The 23,161-nt window shown below is 36.1% G+C and overlaps 3 protein-coding genes across 4 annotated transcripts in view; 2 read left to right on the top strand and 1 right to left on the bottom strand.

The window, feature by feature from the left end:
- fmoda (fibromodulin a) overlaps positions 1–7,421 on the bottom strand; it is a 27,032-nt gene extending 19,611 nt beyond the window's left edge. The window contains exon 1 of the mRNA XM_028446228.1: positions 7,298–7,421. The gene's annotated coding sequence lies outside the window, so the exon portion shown is untranslated. The remainder of the gene's footprint in view (positions 1–7,297) is intronic.
- prelp (proline/arginine-rich end leucine-rich repeat protein) lies at positions 4,496–14,787 on the top strand. Of its 2 annotated transcripts, none has more exons than XM_028446224.1 (7): positions 4,496–4,650; positions 10,100–10,517; positions 10,596–10,781; positions 10,858–11,015; positions 11,088–11,284; positions 14,133–14,208; positions 14,358–14,787. In XM_028446224.1, the coding sequence occupies exons 2-7, from the start codon at positions 10,104–10,106 to the stop codon at positions 14,446–14,448; spliced, it is 1,122 nt and encodes a 373-aa protein (XP_028302025.1). In that variant the 5' UTR covers positions 4,496–4,650; positions 10,100–10,103; the 3' UTR covers positions 14,449–14,787. The 2 variants fall into 2 exon arrangements, with proteins under 2 accessions (XP_028302025.1, XP_028302024.1); XM_028446223.1 differs by lacking the exon at positions 4,496–4,650 and adding an exon at positions 4,752–5,124.
- A 451-nt stretch (positions 14,788–15,238) lies between these two features.
- Positions 15,239–21,325, top strand: il19l (interleukin 19 like). The gene is made up of 6 exons (XM_028446229.1): positions 15,239–16,903; positions 17,216–17,389; positions 17,773–17,835; positions 18,235–18,387; positions 18,463–18,525; positions 20,710–21,325. The coding sequence occupies exons 1-6, from the start codon at positions 16,871–16,873 to the stop codon at positions 20,800–20,802; spliced, it is 579 nt and encodes a 192-aa protein (XP_028302030.1). The 5' UTR covers positions 15,239–16,870; the 3' UTR covers positions 20,803–21,325.
- Positions 21,326–23,161: the final 1,836 nt, after the last annotated feature.

Raw genomic sequence — 23,161 nt, forward strand, 5'->3', positions numbered from 1 at the left:
TCCCTAGGGAGGGCTGGTGATGGTCACAATTATGCAATGAAATAAATTCATTTATTTAATTGCAATAATAAAATATGCATTGCTGTTAAAAGATTGCACTTCTTGTAGTGTTAACCTTCAACAGCATGTGCAAACAAGGTAAAAAATAAAATAAAAAATAAACACTGTTATTCCAAACACTGCATAAGACACAAATGAGGAAGTTAACACCTGACCATAATATTTTCAATTCAGTATTCAGTGTCTATTCCCTACATATCACACACGTTGCAGCTGCTTCAAGTCATTTATATGAATTTTAATTATTTGATTAAATGTCCACTTTTGAGCTTTACCAATAAATTATGATGGTGATAATACATGTCATTGTGTTTTTCTATGTGAATGAATCTGATCTACCACCATAGTTCAACAGAGACCATGACATTGACCAATTAGTTTTGTTTTTTTTTTTAAACCTTTGTCTGCGTTTGGGAGTTTGACTGAACCTGTGTTGTTTCTGGCACAGATTTAAAAGCAGTTACACTGAGTTCCTTTAAGGCATGAGCCTTTCCATGTATTCAGGTCTGGATAAGCCTGTTCTAGTGGCAGCTAGCCAGGCCTCTGCTGAGCACACATAAAGTCATGTTGAACTGATTCGCGTTGAAAGGAAATTTCAGCTTTACTGCAGTTTCTGTGAAGCATTAAAAAACAATACACATCAACAAATAATAGAAAAAAATGCTACATTATATAATAAGAGGTTAATTGTTAAATTATTGGGGCCACCTTCCTTTTACCACCTCGGGGAAAAAAATAACACACTAAAACATACAGTACATAATACAAACCAACCACTAGTTGGCACAGTCACGTTATTAGAATCATTTGAAGAAATTCCTAGGGTTAGCTTCACTTCTCATAAAATCTAATATCTTAATTAGCCTACCTGTAAATCTTAAGCCTTTTACAGTTGAACCACTGTTATATGCATCGAGGAAATTGTAATTATAACTATTAATATCCATCTCGTGGAAGGAACACCCATTCTAAACAGTAAGGAGTTTAAAGTGGAGTATCTTAGCTGGTGAACACATTAAAGTTCAGGCCATACTTTAGTCATAAGTAAACCCTGCACTAAAAACTTGCAGTCAGATCAATTTACAACTAAATTTATTATGTGGTCATAACAGTAGCACAAAGACATACATTCTAAGCATGGAGAATAATTCATTCTCGCTGTATTTGGTTTATTGCTCTATTTCTTTTTTTGGTTCAGTTCAATTTCTCCTCTGATTAATTTAAGGCTGTATTAGAAACAACGACACTCAAAGAAAAGAGAAACTGTGGTGGTCTGAAAAACTGAAAAAAAAAAAAAAAAACAGGCAGAAAATGCTGAGTCGGCAGGCTACGTTGATTGATTTTTCTTAGAAACTTCTTTTAATGGTTTCAGGAACCCTACCAAGATACTGTCAAAATCTGTTTTTGTATTGCTAAATGCTAATTAAGTGAGAGAAACTTTATCTACATGCTAGAAAATAGTCCCTTTAATTCTAAAGGAAGTGAATCTCCCTCAGTCAGTCAGTGTTTATTGACATTTGAGGTTTGAGCAGAGGAAACTGTTAAAAACGTTTACAGCTCTGTTTACAAGTCAGACTAAGACCTTCATCTTTCTCATTAGATGCACACACACACACACACATACACACACACACATTGAATATGTATGTGTGTGTTGTAACTCAGAGCTGAAGGATGATGCGTAAATCTCCGCATTGAATTGCATCTGTAATTCATTGCTACCTATTATTATTTCTCGTCCCTATCTGATAATAAAACTTTTCGTCCACTTTGGACGATGATCATCGATTTTACAAACGGGTTTATAATCTTTTTTTTAAAAAAAAAATAAAAAAAAAAAAAAACCATGACAGCGAGGCCTTTCATTGCCAAATAGTAGATGTGGAGAGCTTGGATTTTCAAAAAATTTTCAGCTTTTTGCCAAATGTTCTGGGCTTGGAATTCACATCTGAAGCAAAGAGTGGGCGTGGCTTTAAGCTCATTGGTACGTGCAGGATACTGTATCGTGGCCTAAACACACAGATGGTACCCTTGAACAACAGAGGATTAAGTTATTGCTCTTTGAGGAATTTTGCCTGAAACTTGATTCCAACTTATTCAAACTGATGTAATTGAAGGATTCTGTTTATCCTAATAATGCGAGAGCAGACTGTTCTTGGAACATGATTATTATACACTCCATCATTTTTAACTTAAGCCCAGTCCAGGCTCACTCTCCCCATCTGTGTGGAAAACATCTGCTTCAGAGTGTAATGGCTGTGATGGCTCCTGATGCTTTAAAATCTCTGCAGTAAAGCAGGTTTTGTACTATATTATTAACTTATTTTAGAGTCTGCAGGTTGAACTCAGTCCTGTATGAAAAAATAAACAAAAGATGATTTACAACATCCTGCTTTTTCTGTGCAGACCTCAAACTGTGTACATCTGAACACTGCACACCAAGCAGTTACATTCCACAAGCCCTGGGTCTCTTTTTTTTTTTTTTACATGCAAAAACAAACTATGCAGCTTTCTCCAGATTATATATTATTCTTCACTGATGAATACAAAAATGTCAGCAATTTTCAAAGGGGCAAAACAATATTTGTAGGTTTGAAATTGTCAATGATGAAGACTGGGAGGTTTTTAAAGAGGGAGCCATATTTCCTAAAGTTTGAAGCAGCTGGAGATGAAAAAATGTATCTGATAAAGACATAGTGTTGGCTTCATAGATCAATAAATCAAAGATTATTTGCTTGAAACAAGATGTAAAAGGTTGAAATTGTGACTTGAAAGTTTGTTTTGATCTCCATTGTAAACACTAATAAACATTGCAAATAACTGTCAAGTTTCACACATGGACACGTGGAGTCCCGTAGACAAATGCATACGTGTGTTTTAACTTCATTTTTAATGTGATTTCTTCAGAATCAGAATCAACTTTATTGGCCAAGGGTGTATGAATACACACGAGGAATTTCTTTTGGTGACCTGTGCTCTCTCAGGTAGTGTAACATTAAATAATAACAATCAACTAGAATAAAGAAAAATAAATAAAATAAAGAAAAATAAAGAAAAAAAGAAGTATAAACATAAATATAAGAGTAGTTAGACTAATATGTGCAAACTAAATAAAAATAACAAGATACTAATAATAGTAATAATAATAATAATAATAATAATAATAATAATAATAATAATAATAATAATAATAATGAAATAAAATAAAAATACAATAATAATAATAATAATAAGATAATAGTGCAGTAGTGCATTGATGAGTAGTGCAGGTGAACATTTAAATGAAAAAATTATGTCCATGAACATTTCGCAGTGACAGGTTGATCCAGGGTTGTTATGTTTAGTTCCAGGTTATTTCACAGTAACAGAAACAGGTCTAACACTCTACACTCTTGTGTTTGCCCCCAAAAATTCTGCCAAACTGACTTCCTAACCCATTTCTGGTGGACTGAAAATGTATTTTCTTTATTTTGTGGCTTTAATGTTTTTTATGTTTTTTGGGAGAACATGCAAACTCCGCAGAGAAACTGAAGCCTGTAATTAAAGGGTAATTTAAAAAAAAAATAAAAATTAAGATAATCCTGCATTTACCAATTGTTAGTAAGTGTAAAAGGCTTTTCAAAATATGGTTTTGTTATCTATTGGAGCTTTGGATTTGCAGCTTTGCTGTAAATATCTGTCAAAGCAGCGGCCAATCCAGCTTGTCACATTCAGCTTCTTTCTAGACTCTAGAGCCACCAGTAGCAGGACAGTTACTATTTGTGGCGTCCCACATTTGTTCAGTATACATTTTATGCATCCTGTTTTAAACCTTGAAATAATTGTACGATCCTGAAAATGTGTAAAAAATTCCAAAAACAAATGTTGAAAACACTGTTGTTAATGAGAAACTTTTTCCAGTGATGTCACAAAGGCGTGTGTGAAGTAAACTCAATCCCTCTTGGGAAGAAATGTGGTCATTGCTGTTGAGAGTTGAGCCATTTAACAGTTGTCTTTTTACCATCCGGAGAGAGTACGATGACGCACCCACCCTCATAGTGATGTATTCCTTACTGCTGCTCTGATGTGAGTCATATTTTTTCGCATCACGCCTAATCCAGATGTTGTACCCAGCTGAGCTTAGGCAAAGGAAGAGTTCAGTACAGACAAGAATGGAACAGCAGACATGTGTGCATGTGTGTTAGAGGCTGATTTCCACAAGTGTTTTGCTTCATTAACATTGTGTGACAGCTCACGTTGCAAGAATGCAGCTCCAAACCCCTTGTGAAACACACGCACACACACACACACACACACACACACACACACACACACACACACACACACACACACACACACACACACACACACACACACACACACACACACACACACACACACATACACACACACACACGTACATATTCAGGGGTTAAACACTGAGCCTCGTTTCCTGTGAGCTGCACTACTACACCCTGCGCCTCAGCTGGTCCACAGGAATCACACTACACAAGAACCAACGCAACAAAAGGATACCATGGAGTCAGTGGGGAGACGCTGCTGATAAAAAACAGGAGAGGATCTGGCTGAAACCATCTATACAAGGACAGAGTGGGTGGAATACAGAGAGCGGATGCAAATACAGCTCGGCTTTTTCTGCTTTTCCATGTCCTTTGTTTTAGAAGGATCTCTGATCATGAACAAATAACATAGACGTGCATGTATCTCTATGTTTCATAGCATTTACAGTAGTTTACAACTTCCTTTGGACCAAAGAAACATAACAATAACAGACTGTGACAGTTATTACATGTTAAACAGCTTGTGGTCCTACAGAAGCAACTCTGTGTAACTACTGTTGGCTTTAAGCCGAGTGAAGGGGGGACAGACCCACCTGACCTTCATGGGAAAAGAAACAAGGCAACAAACCAACCCAGCAGAGGGGCTTGTCCACTAAGACATGGAAGGGAGGCGGAGAGCGAGGGGAAGGTTAAGAGGAGGAGAGGGAAGGGAAGGAAAAGAGGCAGTGAGGAGAAAGGGCTCTAAACTTGTGGCTTGACTAAAGAGGGCAGGTACCACAGACAGGTAAGAAAGTGCTTTGTTGTTTCCAGTCGGATCTGGATTTAAGGGACATGACTGAGAAAGGAAACATGCAAGCAGGATGGAGTTTATCAGTCAGCCATAGACACACAGATTGGCTGTAGTCAGTCCTGTATACAATGATATGTTACTATAGAAACACATTTCCATTAAAGTGACGCACTCTCTTGAAACCGGAGAAAACATCCTCAAGGTAAAGCACGATGAGGATTTGTGCTTTAGTGGTTTTTCTCATTCCCTGTAAATTTAGATGCTCATTGATCTTCGATGGTTGTTAACCCAATGGGAAACTACAACAAAGGAACAAGGGATTTATCTTGGAATGTGTTTTTTCTAAAACTCTTTTGAAGACATGAGCCTGGTGGAGTTTATTCACAGATTGACCGAACACAGAAAATATGTGATCTTCTGGTTGTTCTGCTCTATTTTGGTCCAACGGTACAGATGACACTGACATCATAACACATTTATTTGTCTGCAGTGCAAAAAACAAAGCCTTAAAAAAACTGTACTGTCCCAATTAAGCTTTTACTTTTTCTTTGATGAATGACCAGTGATAGGTGCATACTGTATGTCATTGAAAAAGGAGAAAGAAAGAAACGAGAAGATATCGGCATCACCAACTCAAATGGAAATGAATGAGGATTATGCTTATATAATCTCCTGTTAGAAATGAATATAAATCATCAAGACTATTACACTGCTGAATGTATCAGAATATAACGATATTGGATATTGACCACGGCTATATTTTTAAGAGTAGCAGTTTATAACAGCTCTGAAATATGCTTTTATTTTTTTTCTCCAAATGTTACAGTTTAAAGTCTGTTTTTAGATTGATAATCATCTTGGTTTAGTAAAGGGGCAAAAAAGGTACAAAGTATTCCTATATGATGTTAAATCATAGTATAAGAATATAAATTACGTCCTTTCAAAGTATCTATTCAATTTGTCTATTTTTAAGCTGTTACGGCAAATTTGCGGTTAACCTCATTTGGAGGTATGATTATGATGGAGTCCAGGCGAGGCATTGATGATTTTATAAAAAAGATTTATTATAAAATAAAATAAAAAGGAGTAAAAAAGAAGCTTCCATCCTGAAAGAATGAAAGGCAAAAGGCTCGTGGCAGAGCAAAAAGGCAAGACCCACTCTAACTAACAGTTTCACAGCTTAAGCTTTTATACAGATAACAGAAAAGTTCCACCCTGAGGTGAGGAGAAGGAGGGGTCAGATGCCCAACAGTGGAAACATTTGAGGATGATGAAGACGTGTATATTATGAGGAATATTGGGCGCCACTCTTATCTATCCTTGATAGTGTGTGTGTGCGTGCATATCTGCACGTGAGTTTGAGTTTTGGCCTTCAGCAGAGACTCTGTGTTGCACTGAGTACAATACGATCTGTACTGTTTAATCTAACATGATTCAGCTGTTCAAAAGTGCAAAGAGTAATGAAGTCATCATGTATTAAAACATGACAATTTGTACACATGAACACACATTTGACGATATTATGATGAATATAAAAATTGCCATAACAAAGTCTATATACAGCTGAGCTATACAGTAAAGAAAAACTATCTGATAGTGTTTCTAAAGTCATTGTGTTTCACTAATGTGAAGATGGTATTAATTTAGATTGTAGATTAGAATTTTTCTTATTGACCTCACCAATAACGCAGTGATTGATCACCCATCACTGAGTTCTCTGAGTCCTGCTCCTGGTCTGCAATAAAAGGTTGGAAAGCTGAACGAGTGAAAGATGTGCATTTTTTGACTTTATTCAGCTTAGAGTTTTTTCTTCTGCCGCCTGTTGTTGATCAGGGTTTTCAGAGGCTTCTGGTACTGTGTCCAGAAATGAAGAATTATGGATATTTTGTGGTGATTCTTAATAGCAGGCTAAGACAGCTTTCATACAAAACTCAAAAAATGGAGAATAATATGCAAGTGTATTATGTTGTTCAGACTATTAATCAATGTGGTGGAGTTAACAAATACCAGAAGTGTGTTCAGCAATAATTCAATAGCTGACATGTACGTGCTGTGTGCTTAAAGCTGCCAGCGACAGTCCCCATCATCTCTTTTAACAAAGATAAATACATAGTGTAGGCCTCATAGATCAATAAAACAAAACACCAAAACAGGAGAATTTACTCACAAGCACTGGGTCCATTACAGTTTAATTAGCCACTCAGTCTGCTCCTAGCTGATCCTTTTCCTTCCTGACCAGCAGTTTGCTAATGTATTACGTAATATTTTTAACAGCACATATTCATTTGTTTGTTGATAGGATTATGTGGGCATCTATGGAGAGTCGCCATTTTGGTCAGGATATGACGCACGTTTGTTGATTCCTGTTAGGTGTTTCTAGGCAACAGTGTTCCGTTGGTCTATGGAGAAAAACCCCACAAAAACATTTGTTTTGCTACTCTAAGCCAAATAACGACACAAGTTATCCAGACGTTGGCTCCATAATATCGGTACGGGATACATACTTAAAACGTTTCCGTTCAGACAAAATTTGATGATACAGGGCTGCCAAGTTTCAGAAAATGACAAAAGTGAGACTTTAGTGACATGCTGCGTTCCTGCAAAAAAAATGTGGCCTTTTTTTTAACATGGCTTTGGCCTGTTTTAACATTGATTTATACTTTAAGACTGACGTGCTCACCTCCATGCCAGTGGCTCTCCCTGCACTGTGGCCTCCTAATGCTAGTTTTAATCAACCAGAAATTAGAAACGACAACTGTAACAAGAATTTTGACAAAACACATTTATTTGTTAATATTTCATTTCAAGCAATTCTCCATCATTTAGCTGGGGACATGTCTCATGTTGTAGGTGTTTGTCGCAGATGTTGATGCCTTGATGACAGAGGCAGGGGGTTCCCACTTAAAACACTGTGGCCCAAGGCAGTGCTACCTTTACCTCAGCGCTCCTTGTCTGCAACAGAAAGGTCATTAAAAAGCAAAACATTAAAACATCAAGTGTTTTTGATTGAATGAACGTCTTAGCAGCAGACTCAAGATCCACAGAAAGACACTATTACATACAAATATAATAAAATAATAACAGTTCGGTAACACTTTAGGGAATATCTATTAACCATTAATTAGTTGCTTATTAACATATTGGCTCTTAATTTGTAATTATTAAGTACTTATTAATGCCTTATTATACACTTAATGGCAATCTCGCAGTCCAAAGAGGGTTAGGGTTAGGATTAGGGTTAGGGTTTGAGTTGACCTTAATCCTAACCCTAATCCTAACCCTCGCATGTTAAGATTGTAATCCATATACATACATATATAAACGACTTCCCTACTTAATACCAATAAGTAATAATTCTGAGGTTATTGAGGGAAAACTCTTTGATAATGGTTTACTGGTTGTATATTAAGGCCATGCAGAATAAGGCATTAATAAGTACTTAATAATGAGTCAATATGTTACTAATATGCATGTTAATAAGCAACTAACTAATGGTTAATAGCTGTTCCCTAAACTAAAGTGTTACCAACAGTTCAAATGAACATTGGATTAGACAAAGCATTTGTTTAATTTACTATGTATTTATGCTGATATAACCTACAAGTGCAATTCAGCTACTAACGGTGTTCATAACATTGTTTTTTGAAGAAAAAAAAAAAAAAAAATGGGGGTGCCTGGCCATACATTTTGACTTACTATATTGTTGTTAAATGGGATAGAAATTTCTTCCAAGCCTTTAAAATGTGAATGATCATGGTACCATGATTAGGATCACTGACAAAGATCATCTATCTGACAAGGATTTGTGGCTATTGGTGGAGGTTTGCATTGTCTGACTGCACTTGTTTTTGTTTGTTTGGTAATAATTTATTTGTTTTGCAAACAACTACCGGAAATGATGAATGACAATGACTATTAAACATATAATAAGATTTTTATGAACAATGAAAACCAAGACGAACACTCTCAAAGACTAAATTAAGAATGGAACTGAGTTAGCGTGATTGGAGAACAGTAAATGCAAGCACATGCAGAATCTGGAGGAAAGAGCAGATGATCTCAACCAAGCAATCATTCAGCTATGACCTAAAGAAAAAAACTATGACAGCATCTGCAGAAACACTAAAACTTGTATGGGCAACATGAAGCCATAATTTAACAAAGAACCAAATAAATTAGATGTTGGAATCATTTTTTTGACAAACATGAAATTCTTATGAACTTTACAAAAACTAAGTTTAACTGGGAACAAACACGTCTACTTGAGGTGGGGTAGGGAAATTATGCTACAGCTAATTGTGTGTTTTTCAGCTTCTCTGAACCAAAAAGAATTTCCACCATATCAAAAAGAAGACCTACAGATAAACAGCAATCAGATTGATGGACAGGATCTAGCCCTCAGAACACTTCCAAGAGACTGGGATACTGTTCACAAAACTATTAAACCATAAAAAGACTATATGCTTTATTTGGCTTAGCGCTCTAAAGATTGGGTTAATTTTCAAAATTTGTTTTACTAAAACTAAACTAGATTTAAGACTAAAATGTAATCTTTTGAAAAGACTTAGGCTAACTAACGCCGAAAAACAAGAGTTGCATTTACCTGAGCCAGAGCCGTGTGACCTTCAAAATCAAACTTTTCACTCAGCATTATTTAAAAGCAAACTACAATTTTATTATCCGTAAAATCTTCTGCTTACCTAAACATATAATTGTTTGTATAATTCAGATTTTGTGCAAGGGTCACATGGTGGTTTCTAGGGGTACATCTGACAATAAGTAATGGTATTGCTTTCTTCTCGGTGTTAGTGCTGTCAGTGGAGTAAATGAGAGTAGGTTGAACATAATCACACATTCACAAGATTAATGGTCAACACACACACACGCATGCACACACACGCTCGCACACAAAAACATAAATAACATTGTCAAAGATGGATAACTATGTTGGTTTTTAACTCGTTCATAGGAAAATGAAGATGGGTTCAGGTCTCCTCTATGCCCTGGTTCTGTTCCTCCTAATGGGGACGGTGTTTACCCAGAGAAATCGTCCAAAGAAGCCAATTAAGCCAAAGACTACTGGTGAAAAGCCATCTGTCCCTGAACCAGAGCCTCAAGAACCCACAGACTTCCCCCCACCCATCCTGAGTCACCAATCATTTTTTCCTGACTGTCCGAGAGAGTGTTTCTGCTCCCCGAGCTATCCAAACACTATGAACTGTGAGAACCGTAACATTCGTAACATCCCCGTCATCCCATTCAGAACTCATTATCTGTACCTGCAGAACAATTACATTTCCGAGGTAACACCAGAACCTTTCCTGAATGCTACTGAGGTCCGCTGGGTCAATCTAGCAAATAACCGCATTCATCGGATCAATAAGCAGGTCAGAAAGTTTTCTGTAACTTTTTTAGCTCAAAGGACAGGGAACCAGTTTAAAAAGCTTGTCCTCTGTTATGTGCAGGTATTTGAGAAGATTCCAGCACTGCTATATCTGTATGCACAAAAAAACCATTTGAAGGAAGTTCCTTTGGGTCTCCCGGCAAGTCTGGAACAACTTCGCCTTGGTAGGAATCGTATCTCCAAGATCCCAGCTGGTGCCTTCAGTAAGATGGGGAACTTGACATTACTCGACCTGTACTACAACCAGGTGAATTTTAATGATCTTATTAGATTGTTAGCAAAAATGTTTTGGATTTTTGCTTGACTGATGTAATTTCTGACAGCTAAGTGACAGTGACCTGAAGACGAGCCAATTCAAAGATCTAAAGAACCTTATACAGCTCAACCTGGCTCATAACATCCTAAAGAAGATGCCTGCTGGTGTTCCAAAAAGCCTGATACAGCTTTTCCTGGATAGGAATCGCATAGATGACATCCCAAAGCAAGTACCATAACATGTAGTTTGTGTGTTTTAAGTAACAGGTTCGAGCTGTTTGTCTCATCTCTTGATCAGAGACTACTTTAAAGGCCTTTCTCACCTGGCCTTCTTGAGGTTGAACCACAACCAGCTGAATGATAAGGGACTTCCTAAAGGTGTGTTCAATATTTCAACCCTTCTGGACTTACAACTGGCCCACAACCAACTTTCGTCAGTACCTCTAATCAACGTTCACTTGGAGCACCTCCATCTCAACCACAACAGCATTGAAAGTAAGTTAATCATAGTTAAGTGGACCATGTGTATCTTTGCACTACGTCTACTTTGTTGACTAATACCACATTTGCTTGAATTTTTTTTGTCATTTTTGCCGGTTTTCATTGACTACCCAGCTCAAAACTTTCTCTTCTATAACTCAGAAACTCAGGGTCATTTGGACTAAAACTGTGATTAAAAACTAGGGCATGTTTGATAAAAACAGATAAATGGTCAAAAGTTCTGTTAAACACTAAAATGATTCACAATGCGTTTTGGCCAGTCAGTGGCTTACTTTGAGATTGGGACCAATTAGTGTGAAGGGGTGGCATATGATGGTAATGTAAGCTACCTGTTATGAGCTTTAGGTTACTTCCATAACCCCAGTTCTATGAATAATATGAGTGAGATGTCTCATTATGGGATATACGCCTCCACGTCATATTCACAGAAGCCCTTTCTCATAAAGCCAACCTGATTGGCTGGTGAAATGTGTTCAACCGCCGCAGTTAGTACTGCTTCCTATAAGTAGGGTGAGCAGAGAATACATTGGCATTCAATAAGCAAACCTCTTCTCACTCAGGCAGCAAGAATGGTTGTCTTTGTGAGACATCGCCCTCATATTACTCATAGAAACGGGGTTATGTAAATAACTTGAAGTTCTATTTCATAACATTCATTTCGATGTCTCACTATGGGATTATTGTAGCTTCCGTAGCGCAGACAAGCTTGTCGCACGCTACACCAGCCCACAGGGCGGCAACATACCGATCAGGAAAGGAGAAGCGCCAGAGCCGCACACGGAGTGGAGACATCCAGATGGTAAAACCGGACAAAACTGAAGGGCGAGGACCAACTCACCCCCCCACAAATATCCTGAACAGACCCAAACCCTGAGTCGAATGTGCACGCAAGCCTTCAGGCGGCTGTAGACCATGACTTGAATAAGCCAAAGCAATCACCTCTACTACCCAGTGATAGGTGTTGCTTAGTAACAAAATCACTCTGAAGCCCGCTGTCATATCAACATATGTGTGCACAGCGCAAATAGGACACAGCAGATGAGACTCCTGCCCACCCTGTGGGGCAGGGAAAGCCGTGAGGTCAATAGGATAACACGAGCCCAACACCGGGTTGGGCTTCAATATCATCCTCACATCGCCGGAGAAGAACTGAGTGCACAATGAGCGCACTGACAGTGCATGGATGTCACTGACATGCTGAGCCAACGCCAAAGTCAACATGCCAGCGGTTCAAAAGGGGGGCGTTTAAGACCTCCGGAACCACAGCAAAATCCCATGGTGGCACCAGCGGCCTGGACACAGGAAGGAGCCTGCGTGCCCCTTTCATAAAACAAATGATCAGTGGGTGCTGACTCACTGATTTATCATCAAAGCCCACATGACAGCCAGCGACAACTGCCAGATAAACTTTCACCATGGAGAAAGCCCTCCGTTTGTCAATCAGCTCCTGCAGAAATGACAAGATCACTCCCACAGAGCACTGAAAAGGGATGTGTCCCACCTGACGACACCAACCCTCAAACACCCTCCTTCTGCAGTTGTACACCAACCTGGTAGAGGAAGTCCTAGCGCTCTGTATTGTGGAGATCACACTCTGTGAGAGACCCACTGCCGATAGATTGCGCCATTCAGCTGGGACACAAACGTGGTGGACTACCGGCCCTTCAGGACCACTTTTGGAAATGCCTGGTGTAAACAGATCCATTTTTGGGAGCTAAAAATCACTTTTTTACTGTATCACACACAGCATTTGTAAAATGTGCTGTCTATTATTTTAATTTATTTTTTAAAACATCAGTGAGGATTAAATTAAACATTCCCCTGTCAAAGAGTGGCACTTCTGCATTGAGGAGATTCTTACAGGAAAAGTATAAATTTTTGTTTATTATAAAACCTAAACAACCACTCATTCTATCTTTAAAAGTATCTGCAATGAAAACAGTATGACCATCAGGTCCATTTGCAAATTGACTTTTTTATATAAAGTTAAAGTTATGGAAAACTATAAAGCCTTAAAGTACAGCAAATTTTGCTACTTTTTTTTTTTTTTAAAGCTGCTGTAAAATCAGGCCTTTTAGGTCTTAATGATCGCAACAAATTGGCTACAAAATCCTGGAGGGACTGATTTTATTAGGTTTAGAATTGTAATGTTTGTTATAAGTGTTTGTTTTTTTAAGCAGCCGCGAGTTCGAAGTAACTGTTCATCAGCAAGGCACTCAGTCTGCCCCATTTTACCTCCTTTAAAGACTGATAGCCACCTAATTTACCACTGCAAACATCTCTAGCAAAAATTCCCTCCTCGGAATCACTAGAATAACAATCTATGTCTCATTCTCCAGCAGGTCCAGTCTCGCTCTTGCTCACTCCTGTCCAGATTGATCAGCTGCTGATTTGCAGTGTATAAAATGTAGTTGATACCAGACTTTGGCTGCCCCGGTTTGCATGGTTTGCCAGTTATTATTAGTTTTGCTTCTTCTGATCTGAACTCAACAAGCATTTGATTTTGATTCTCCTATCTTCAGTTACTGTAGCTGCTGGTGTTAGACGAGCACCGAATATCCTCACTTTTTAAAGTACAGGTATAAAAGGAGCATCCGGCAAAAAAACAAACATGTATTATCATGACATCTTTCATAGATTTTAAAATAACATTTAAATTGACTTATGTGTTTATTTATTTTTTAAATCCATATATCATCCTAATTTAAAGAATGAAGAAAAAATGGCACATCAGTTAAACCTTTAGGGTTTAGTTAGTCTTTAAGTCAATGTATCATGAACAAATTTTAGTAGAAAGGTTTTTTTTTTACTGGAAGAACTCATTTATCTGTTTTCTTTGCAGGCATTAATGGCACCCAGATATGCCCATTCAATCCACTGTTTGACGTTAGTGATGACAATCAGATGCCAAAGCTAAGGTAGGTTTGATTATTTCCCAACCTGGATCCAAGAAATACAGCGCGGTGCATTGACACACTTTGACGTCTTCTAAAAAAAGGAACAACAGATCTGTGAAATCTGATTAAGCACAAGCAGTCTGTGTTAAGGAAATGTTCTGTTGCCTCAGGTACCTGCGTTTGGATGGAAATCACCTGAGTCCTCCCATCCCTATGGACGTCATCATGTGCTTCAGGCACCTTCACTCTATTGTCATTTAATAGAAGCCTGTCTCATGGCCCGTGTTGACACATGTTGTTCAACACTTAACATCACATCTGCAAAAAAAAATTGCTGTACCAATCGATACCAATTGTCATTATTTGACTTCAAACAATTAAATCAACACAATAAAAGACAGAATATACACGTACATTGGCAGAAAGGCTACCTACCGCCTTCTAGAGTAGTTATGTTTGCAAACACAGCTCAAAGGTAGTTGAACCTGTCCCCTTGTCTGGGGATTCTCAACGTGGCCTATGTAAAAATCATTTGTACATTATTTTTCTGAATAAAAGAAGCTATGTAATAAGAAATAAAAATCAATAATTTTCTTTAAATATGTAATCGTTATTGACATTTTTTTGCCATGAATTCAGTAAGAACTTCTCATTACACTTCTAACGGCTTCCAAAGACTACATGTGAAGTTATTAATACATCTAGTTTTATACCATTCTGGTTATTTTGGGCTTACAAAACAAAACAAAACAGTTTACACAATTATATAAAAGCATATTAGTATTATGTATGTTCCTAGTGATGTTTATTCACCGCAGACCTGTTTGGGTGAGAACACTATGGGATGCTAATTTATTTATTTATTTATTTTAATTTTCTAACAGCAAGCTGCTATACAGATAATGTAATGTATATTTTTAAAAAAAAAGGGGGGGGGGGGGATTTAATGAGGCTCTATCTTAAAACCTATTTAGTGAGATATTGGTTTGTATGATCCCAAATTATATCAAAACATTTATATTCCTCACTTGAAAATAAGGGCAGTGCATATTAAGCTTTATTTATACTCACTCGCCATGTGAGGAGATATCCATGCATCACAGAATGATGTGTACACGTGTACATGCAATAGAAAGGGTTTGAAACCTGTGAGGAAAAAGCTGAGAAAAAGAAAATATTAGACAAGATGGCTTAGATTTCTCAGATGAAGATATCGTCTTAAGAGTGAAACAAAAACACTGCAAAAGTCTCATTTTCCTGACACAAATATTCAGAAGAAAACGCAGTGTACTTCAGATGAGTTATGAGTGTAATTATGAAGAGAAAAAAATCAAAAATTCAAAGATGAAAAGAAAAAAAACTAAATTTATATATATATATAGTATATTAAAATAAATGGAGGTATGTTCAATAAATCATCAGCTGCTCATCTTGACTTGAATAATATTGTGCGGCTCTACAGTGACCCCTAATGGTAACATCTAACAAACAGCATTCCATAGAAGGGCTGCCAAATATTTGTGCTGCAGGTAATGATGGGCACTTCCTAAAAGCAGTCTGGAAATTTTACACTTCCTTGTTTCTAATACATTTATTATTAGTTTACAGGTTAGTCCTGTTTCAACTACACACACACACACACACACACACGTACACATCACTCCTGCATCTGTGAGGAAAGGAAGTTACAGAAAGAGCGAGTGTACAGGTGTGGTTGGTGTTTCCAATCAGGACTGGTCCAACACAATGTGTGTGACAGTAGAAAATGCGTCAATAAGTCAGTACAGTTTACTTATAGAAAAACAGAGAGGCAGCACCATCTTTTATCATCATCATCCTCATCATCGTCCTCATCATCATCATCATCATCATCATCATCACCATCTGATCCGTGCACAACATTGTGCCTGACATCCCCTGCAAGAAGTATATATATATATATATATATATATATATATATATATATATATATATATATATATATATAATTAATGTTATTATTAAAAGAATTGTAGCTTTGATATTATTTTTTTATTAGGCATGAAAAAGTTACTCAAGAATGAATTGTTTTCAAAAGTCTGTTTCAAGCTTGATATTGTAGCAGAAAAATGTATTTAAAATGATCTACCGGTAGTTAACTTCTTTTAACTTCTTCTCTTTAAAACTTTCACGTGTTCAGCAAAGACAGAAACTCATCTTTAATTCCGAAGCTTTACACGTGACCTATAGCCCCTCTAAAATGTCAAAATGTAACATCTACTCTGCAGTAAGTGAAATGTATTTATGATTCACACTTAATTTGATTCACATTTAACAGGTAGAAATCACCAGTGCCCAATAAGAAATTGTAGGAAATTAAAGTAAGAAGTTTGGACCATTAGTTCAACAGCCTGCTTCCTCATGACGAACAAAGATAAACGAGTTTGTTGAGTCATTCGCTAATTTAACATTGCATCATTGAATGTGGAGGCATTTCCCTTTCAAGAACATCCTTCAAAAGAGGAAACCTTCAATCATTCACCTTCATATTTTTTTTCTTCCTATTCAAATCTTGAAACAACAGATGACAATTATTGTAACGTGAAGACACTTCCTCGTTCTGTAGTTTTTTTTTTCGATGTCACCTTTTTGATGCCTGGTAAACTCCCAGTCTTCACTATAAGAGGAGGCAGCATGGAGACACATGCACATCTTTACCAAGACTCCAAACACTCAGGTAAGTCTTAACACATGTGAATTTTACACATGACAATGGCTTAGCATGAAGAAATGTAGTTCTTTTTAAACATTTAAATAGGATTAGACATGTAATATACCTATAACTTTATTGCAGGTGGATAAATGTTATCATTTCTCTGCATTAGTGATTCTCAAAATGGGGTCAAGGGGCCATTTTTGGACTGTTAGTAATTTGTTACACTTTTTGCACATTTTTTCCCCAGCCTCAGTTTGTTTCATTTCAATATATAGTTAAAGGGAATTATTAAATCTACTTTCCAAAGATAACACGCTGTTCTTTTCTCCACAGCTTCAGCTCAGTTCCACGATGAAGGTTCTGCACGGCTGCTCTCTGTGTCTGCTGCTCCTGCTCAGCGCTCTGAGAGAACATGTAGAGAGCAGAACTCTGCATCTAGACAACTGTTCTGTCAATGTCCACTTCCTAGAGCTGCGCAAATACTACTCTGACATACAAATGAGTGCGGTGAGTCCAACACACAAACACCTGTTGGATGTTGTTTCTTCTTTTTGTGCAGTTTCTACTAAAACAAGGCCTACATAAAAGATGAAACATATAGAAATGGTTGATTTTAGCTTTTGCAGGAATTAAAAGGGGTGAAAGAAATCCAAAGGCTGTTGACAGTGTGATATCGGGGTGTATTTATTCATTATTAGCATTTGGTGGCATATTATGCACAGTGATACACCTTTATTTGATGGTGCTGAAATTTTAATCTGCCCTGGATTTTTTTAGTTTTTATATTTATTTGTTTATTTATTTATTTATTTTTGTGAAAATGTAAACATTGTTTCTCAAACTATATCTTAATTTTTCATCTTTATCTTTTAATTTTCCTGACATGATAGATATCGGGAGATGGTGAGATTGGCATCAAACTCCTGGATAAGTCTTTGATTAAACACATTCAGGTAAGACCCTGTGATCCTACTTTGATTTATTTATTGATTTATTGATTTTGAGCCATTTAATACAGACAAAAAAGCTTTCGTAGTATGTGTTCATGCATATTTCATGGTTAAGGTTAATATACAACATGAGATGTATTAACATAAATACTGTAGATCAACATATATACACTGCTCGAATGGGAATGGGATGAAGTAGCACCTATTATCTCCCACCCCCATTTTTTGTTTAGTTTTAATATTATATGTATACACAAGACATGATGATAGACATGCATACTTCTACAAAACCTTTGATGACCATGTTAGATCAATAAGATGGTAAATACATCTTCTGAGTTTATGAAATAATAACGGTAATAATAATCTTTGTGTGTATTGGTTTGGCCTTGTCTCAAACAGGATGGTCAGACGTGCTGTTTCGTGCGCCTCATGCTGCGCTTCTATGTTGAGAGAGTGTTCGGCAACTATGCCACCTTTCAGCCACATCACCAGCGTGTCACCAGTGTTCTGGCCAATGCTTTTGTTACCATCAGAAAAGATGTGCACAAATGTGTAAGTGCATTCATTGATGTTTAATTTCTTTTTCCAGTAGCTGTTGTGTTTACAGGTGTTCTCTTCTTCCCTCAGCACTGTCAATGCGGAGAGGACACCCAGAGAAAAATAGACTCCGTACATGCTGAGTTTGACAAGGTAGAGACACAACAAGCACTCAATGCACTGTAGCCTAAACATTTTTCAATTACAATTATGTCTTCAATTATCCATGTTCAATTACAATTCAATTACAATTACAGTGACTGGTATTTTTTTACAAATTACAATTAAAATTACAACTATTATGTTCACTCTGAAAGTCAAATACAATTATGTTCTCAACTACTAAGTTCAAATTGAATTTATCACAATTACTGAGCCTTCAATAAATAATCCCATAAATAAAAAAAACCCTATCCTTCCTCTTGTGTTAGCTTTCTGTTAGCATTTGTTAGCTTTCTGTTAGCATTTGTTAGCTTTCTGTTAGCATCACTTATGATAATGGGTCAGTTTGACCCATGTCTTAAATCAGCTGTAAAATACACAAAAAAATATGACATATCATCTAATTTCTTTCTCATCTCTTGCTTACCTTGATAAGCTTCCTAATAAACGAAAATATTGATATTAATGTTTTGTTGTGGGTGTCTAGAGTCTTTTTCCTGTCAGTATAGACCTAGATTACATTTGTTTTTAAAAGATGGTGAAACGATCCTGAAGAGAACTGACAGGTAGTGGGAAAACTTAATATGAAACATATTTTAATAATTATTAACAACATATTTGTAATTTTAAAACTGTAGCATAATTCACCAGTATTGCGTTAAATTACTCAATTACAATTCCATTACAATTACAACAGCAACCGATTATTCAAATTTTGATTTCACATTTTAATTTCAAATTTTAATTTCAAATTTTAATTTCAAATTTTAATTTCAAATTTTAATTTCAAATTTTAATTTCAAATTTTAATTTCAAATTTTAATTTCAAATTTTAATTATGTCATATTTGTATTTAGGTGTCAATTACGCAATTACAATTATAATTGACCCCTTTTAATTTAAAGAGGATTATTTTTGCAGCACAAAGCTGTCTGTTGTCACTTCTAACAGTAGATGACAGTAATTAGTAATTACATGCTTTTTTTTTCTTTAAAGGAAAAAAAACTGTGCATAGAAATATACATTTTGAGTGATTGTGGTGATTTTGTGTCGGTTCTAAATGTTCCATCAATACAATATTGTATGAAGGTGAACGTTTCTCCTGGATAAAGTAACAGCTTGTGATTAATGGGTTGGATGGTGGCTAATAAAACTACACCAGTTGAGAATTTCTCCTTAAATTAGTGTCAAACTCATTTGACTTCAGAGGCCAAATATGAAACAAGTGGGTTGCAGAGTTTAGGAAGGAAAAGGTAATTTTCACATTTTGTTTATGCCCAAGTTATGCTTACAGCACACAAATGAGATGTAACGTAAGACAATATCAAAGTAATAAATGACAGATATCAGTCCCTGCATGGTCTTCACTTCAAAATAAACTTTATTTTGTGAACAACTTCTCTGTAATTTAGAGCAATTTTGTGGGATTGTTTGTAAGAACTGGCAGGATTTTAAATGACTGGAGCGTTCGTTTGACAATTGCGATTATTGATCGTGATTAAAAATTACGGCAGTCAAGTGATGATATATGACATGAAGATAGCGAGCCCCAGCAAATATGTCAAAGTTTCATTGAATTTGATTATTTTAAATGACTCAGATAACTACAAGTGAATTATTTTGTTCTTTTCAATGTTCGTAATGATTAATGTTATCGCTGTTTTCTCAGGCTACGGCCCTTTAGAGCATCAGATTTGGCCCCTGGCCTTGAGTTTGACAAGTGCCTTAAATGATGTATTGATATTGTAGTGATGTAGACTTCTGCATTATGAGCAGTAAGGAGCGATATTGGTTTTCATAATTTTACATATCACAAGGAAAATGAATGTTGTTGTAAATGTTGCAGATGATATAATAATCTAAAGGTAACTGTTGAATGTATACTCTAATTAGTATAAAAGTAAAGTAAAGTAAAGCAAAGCTGCATCCTCAAGCAGGCATTTTTTGTTTGTTTGATTGTTTTAAAAAATATGTGTCTGATAATATAAGAAATATGAAGGAAAAAGTGGAATCTATGCATCGTAATGGTCTTTATAAACTGTTCCTTAAGCATACATAAGTGTTCCTGAGATACTCTACAGGACAAAGTTATGTATTTGTGGATGTTTCTGGGTGACTTACTTGCTTCTACATATTTGCTCATTAATAAACATGTTTTTTCTTGCTTTCTTTCAGCTCCAGATAAACCAAGCAGCTGTGAAGGCAGTGGGAGAACTGGGCACTGTGCTGGACTGGCTGGACGGACTGGGACAGAAAACACAACCTTGATCCTGATTTCAACCCCTGAACTGCATGTGTGTGCCACTTTTTATTTTGTTATTTAACTTTAACTTATTGAACTTTTAAATTGTTTTTTTGTTTTTGTTTAGTTTTTTCAATAAATAGATTATTAATAATTTTAATTATATATTTATTTCAACGCTAAATAATGTAGATTGTGTTGGGTTTGGAATATTTATGTATTTTTTTGCTGTACAATGTGTATTTAACTAAAGTGGAAGGTCAGTTTAACTTTTCTATGTTTAGCATGCTGTAAAGAACAATAAAATCACTTTTCAAACGAACTGTTTTCTTTTTAAAGAAGCCATTTGAGCTCATTGTTGTCCTCTAGTGGTCAGAAGCATAATACTTTTAAAATGAGTTACACAATCAAAAAGATACATGACACTAGTGTTGTGGTAGTCGAGACCGGTCTTGAGACCAAATTTTAAAGGTCTCGGTCTCGTCTCTGACTCTGAAGCATTTGAAGCAATATAAACAGGTTCACAATATAATTATTTTTTATAGTTTCTGTTTCCACTGTATCCAGAATAATTATAATAATTATCAACAATTATTTAGTTTCACATCTACCTGTAGCTCTTTGTTTTTTAGACTGATGACAACTTGTTTGTAGTTTTATTTCAGAAAGTTTCACTTTTACAGTTACAGTTGGAAACCTTTGTTAATTGAATATCCTAGTTACATTACAGTAACCAAATTCAACTATATCAACTAAGTGAATTAATAAAAATAACCTGTGTAAAGGCTTTTTCAAACTAAAAAATTATCTCGTGAAATCTGTGACCTGTTGACCTGCACAACTCAAAGAATCAGAATCGAGAATCATTATTTCTTGGCAGAAATACTTTTAAACACTTGCTGTACATTCAGCTGACATAAAAATCCTGTTTTCAAATATGTAGAATAATTGTGAATTTATCAGTAGCAGTAGTAGTTTTAATATTTTAGTTCATTTTTTGAAGGAACCTTTTTTGTCCGTCAAATGTATTTAAAATAAACTAAAATTAAAGAGAGAATGTTATTTAACTGTCGAACCTTGTCATAGTTTTATTTATTTATAGATTTTTTTAAATTGAAAAAAACATGTTTATGGTCTTGGTCTTGACTTGGTCTCGGTGCATTCTGGTCTCGGGCAAGTCTTGGTCTCAGATAATGTGGTCTTGAACACAACACTAGAAAGCACACAAAGCATTTCACCAAGTTTGATTTCTTAAGATATTATTTTTTATTTATTTATAGTTGAAATGAAAGCAGTCAGAGTAAACACTACTACTACTACTGCTGTCTCATTCTGTGCTGTGGTGATGAACATCTGGAACAGTCTGATTCTCCTCTGAAGTGAATCTGTAATCACACACAAGACATTTTACAGACACTAGTACAGTAATTAACATCTATTTTTATATTAAATGTGTGTTCAAACAAGAGGCTTTACTTACATTGTTTTTGGTTGATTGATAGAAGTCTTTCTTCATCTCCGTCTTGTGCAGATGTTTGTGTGCTCCCGTCCTCCATCTTTCTTCTCCTCCATCAGTGGATGCTGGTGGTCAAGTCCAACATTTTACAGGTGTTAGGAAACCGTGACGTCTATTTATACATTAAATATGTGATCAGTATCTTTCTGTGTAAATGAGAGGTTTTACTTACATTGTTTTGGTTAATATTGTTTCTTTCCTCTGCTGATATCTCCTCCTGTGGCTGATTATGGGACACTTTTGGATGCTGGTGCTCCCCCATTTTTCTCCTGCTCCTCCATTGGTAGATGATGGTAGTCTTCCATCTTCCTTGTTCTCTATCAGTGGATTGTGGAGGTCAAGTACAACATTTTACAAGCATTATTAGAAAGTCAATTTTTACAATAAACGTGTCCAGTGTCTTTCTGTGTAAACGAGAGGTTTTACTTACATTGTTTTGGTTAATAAAATTATTTATTCTCCTCCATTGGTAGATGCTGGTGCTCCCGTCCTCCATCTTTCTTCTCCTCCATCAGTGGATGATGGCGTTCCTCTCTGACATTTTACAGGCATTATGATAAAGTAATGTCATTTTTTACATTAAACGTGTGAAGTGTGTTTCTGTGTAAATGAGAGGTTTTACTTACATTGTTTTGGTTAATATTGTTTCTTTCCTCTGCTGGCGTCTCCTCCTGTGGCTGATTGTGGGACACTGTGGTGGACAATTTACAGGTTTTACTGTAAACAAACATCTATTTCTCATTTATTTATTTTTTTACCAATGACAACATTTTTACAATAAAAAAAAGTTCATTGTCTTTCTGTGTAAATAAAAGGTTATACTTACATTGTTTTGGTTATTAGTCTTTCTTTCCTCTGCTGATATCTCC

The sequence above is a fragment of the Gouania willdenowi genome, chromosome 5 (genome assembly GCF_900634775.1).
Source record: "Gouania willdenowi chromosome 5, fGouWil2.1, whole genome shotgun sequence".
Taxonomy (NCBI): Eukaryota; Metazoa; Chordata; class Actinopteri; order Blenniiformes; family Gobiesocidae; genus Gouania; species Gouania willdenowi.

Excerpts from the sequence above, each read along its gene's own strand:
- prelp (XM_028446224.1), top strand. The coding sequence starts at position 10,104 with ATGAAGATGGGTTCAGGTCTCCTCTATGCCCTGGTTCTGTTCCTCCTA. Across the intron at positions 10,518-10,595 it reads TTCATCGGATCAATAAGCAG|GTATTTGAGAAGATTCCAGC; the intron begins GTCAGAAAGTTT and ends TGTTATGTGCAG. Across the intron at positions 10,782-10,857 it reads TCGACCTGTACTACAACCAG|CTAAGTGACAGTGACCTGAA; the intron begins GTGAATTTTAAT and ends AATTTCTGACAG.
- il19l (XM_028446229.1), top strand. The coding sequence starts at position 16,871 with ATGCACATCTTTACCAAGACTCCAAACACTCAG. Across the intron at positions 16,904-17,215 it reads CCAAGACTCCAAACACTCAG|CTTCAGCTCAGTTCCACGAT; the intron begins GTAAGTCTTAAC and ends TTTTCTCCACAG. Across the intron at positions 18,388-18,462 it reads GAAAAGATGTGCACAAATGT|CACTGTCAATGCGGAGAGGA; the intron begins GTAAGTGCATTC and ends TTCTTCCCTCAG.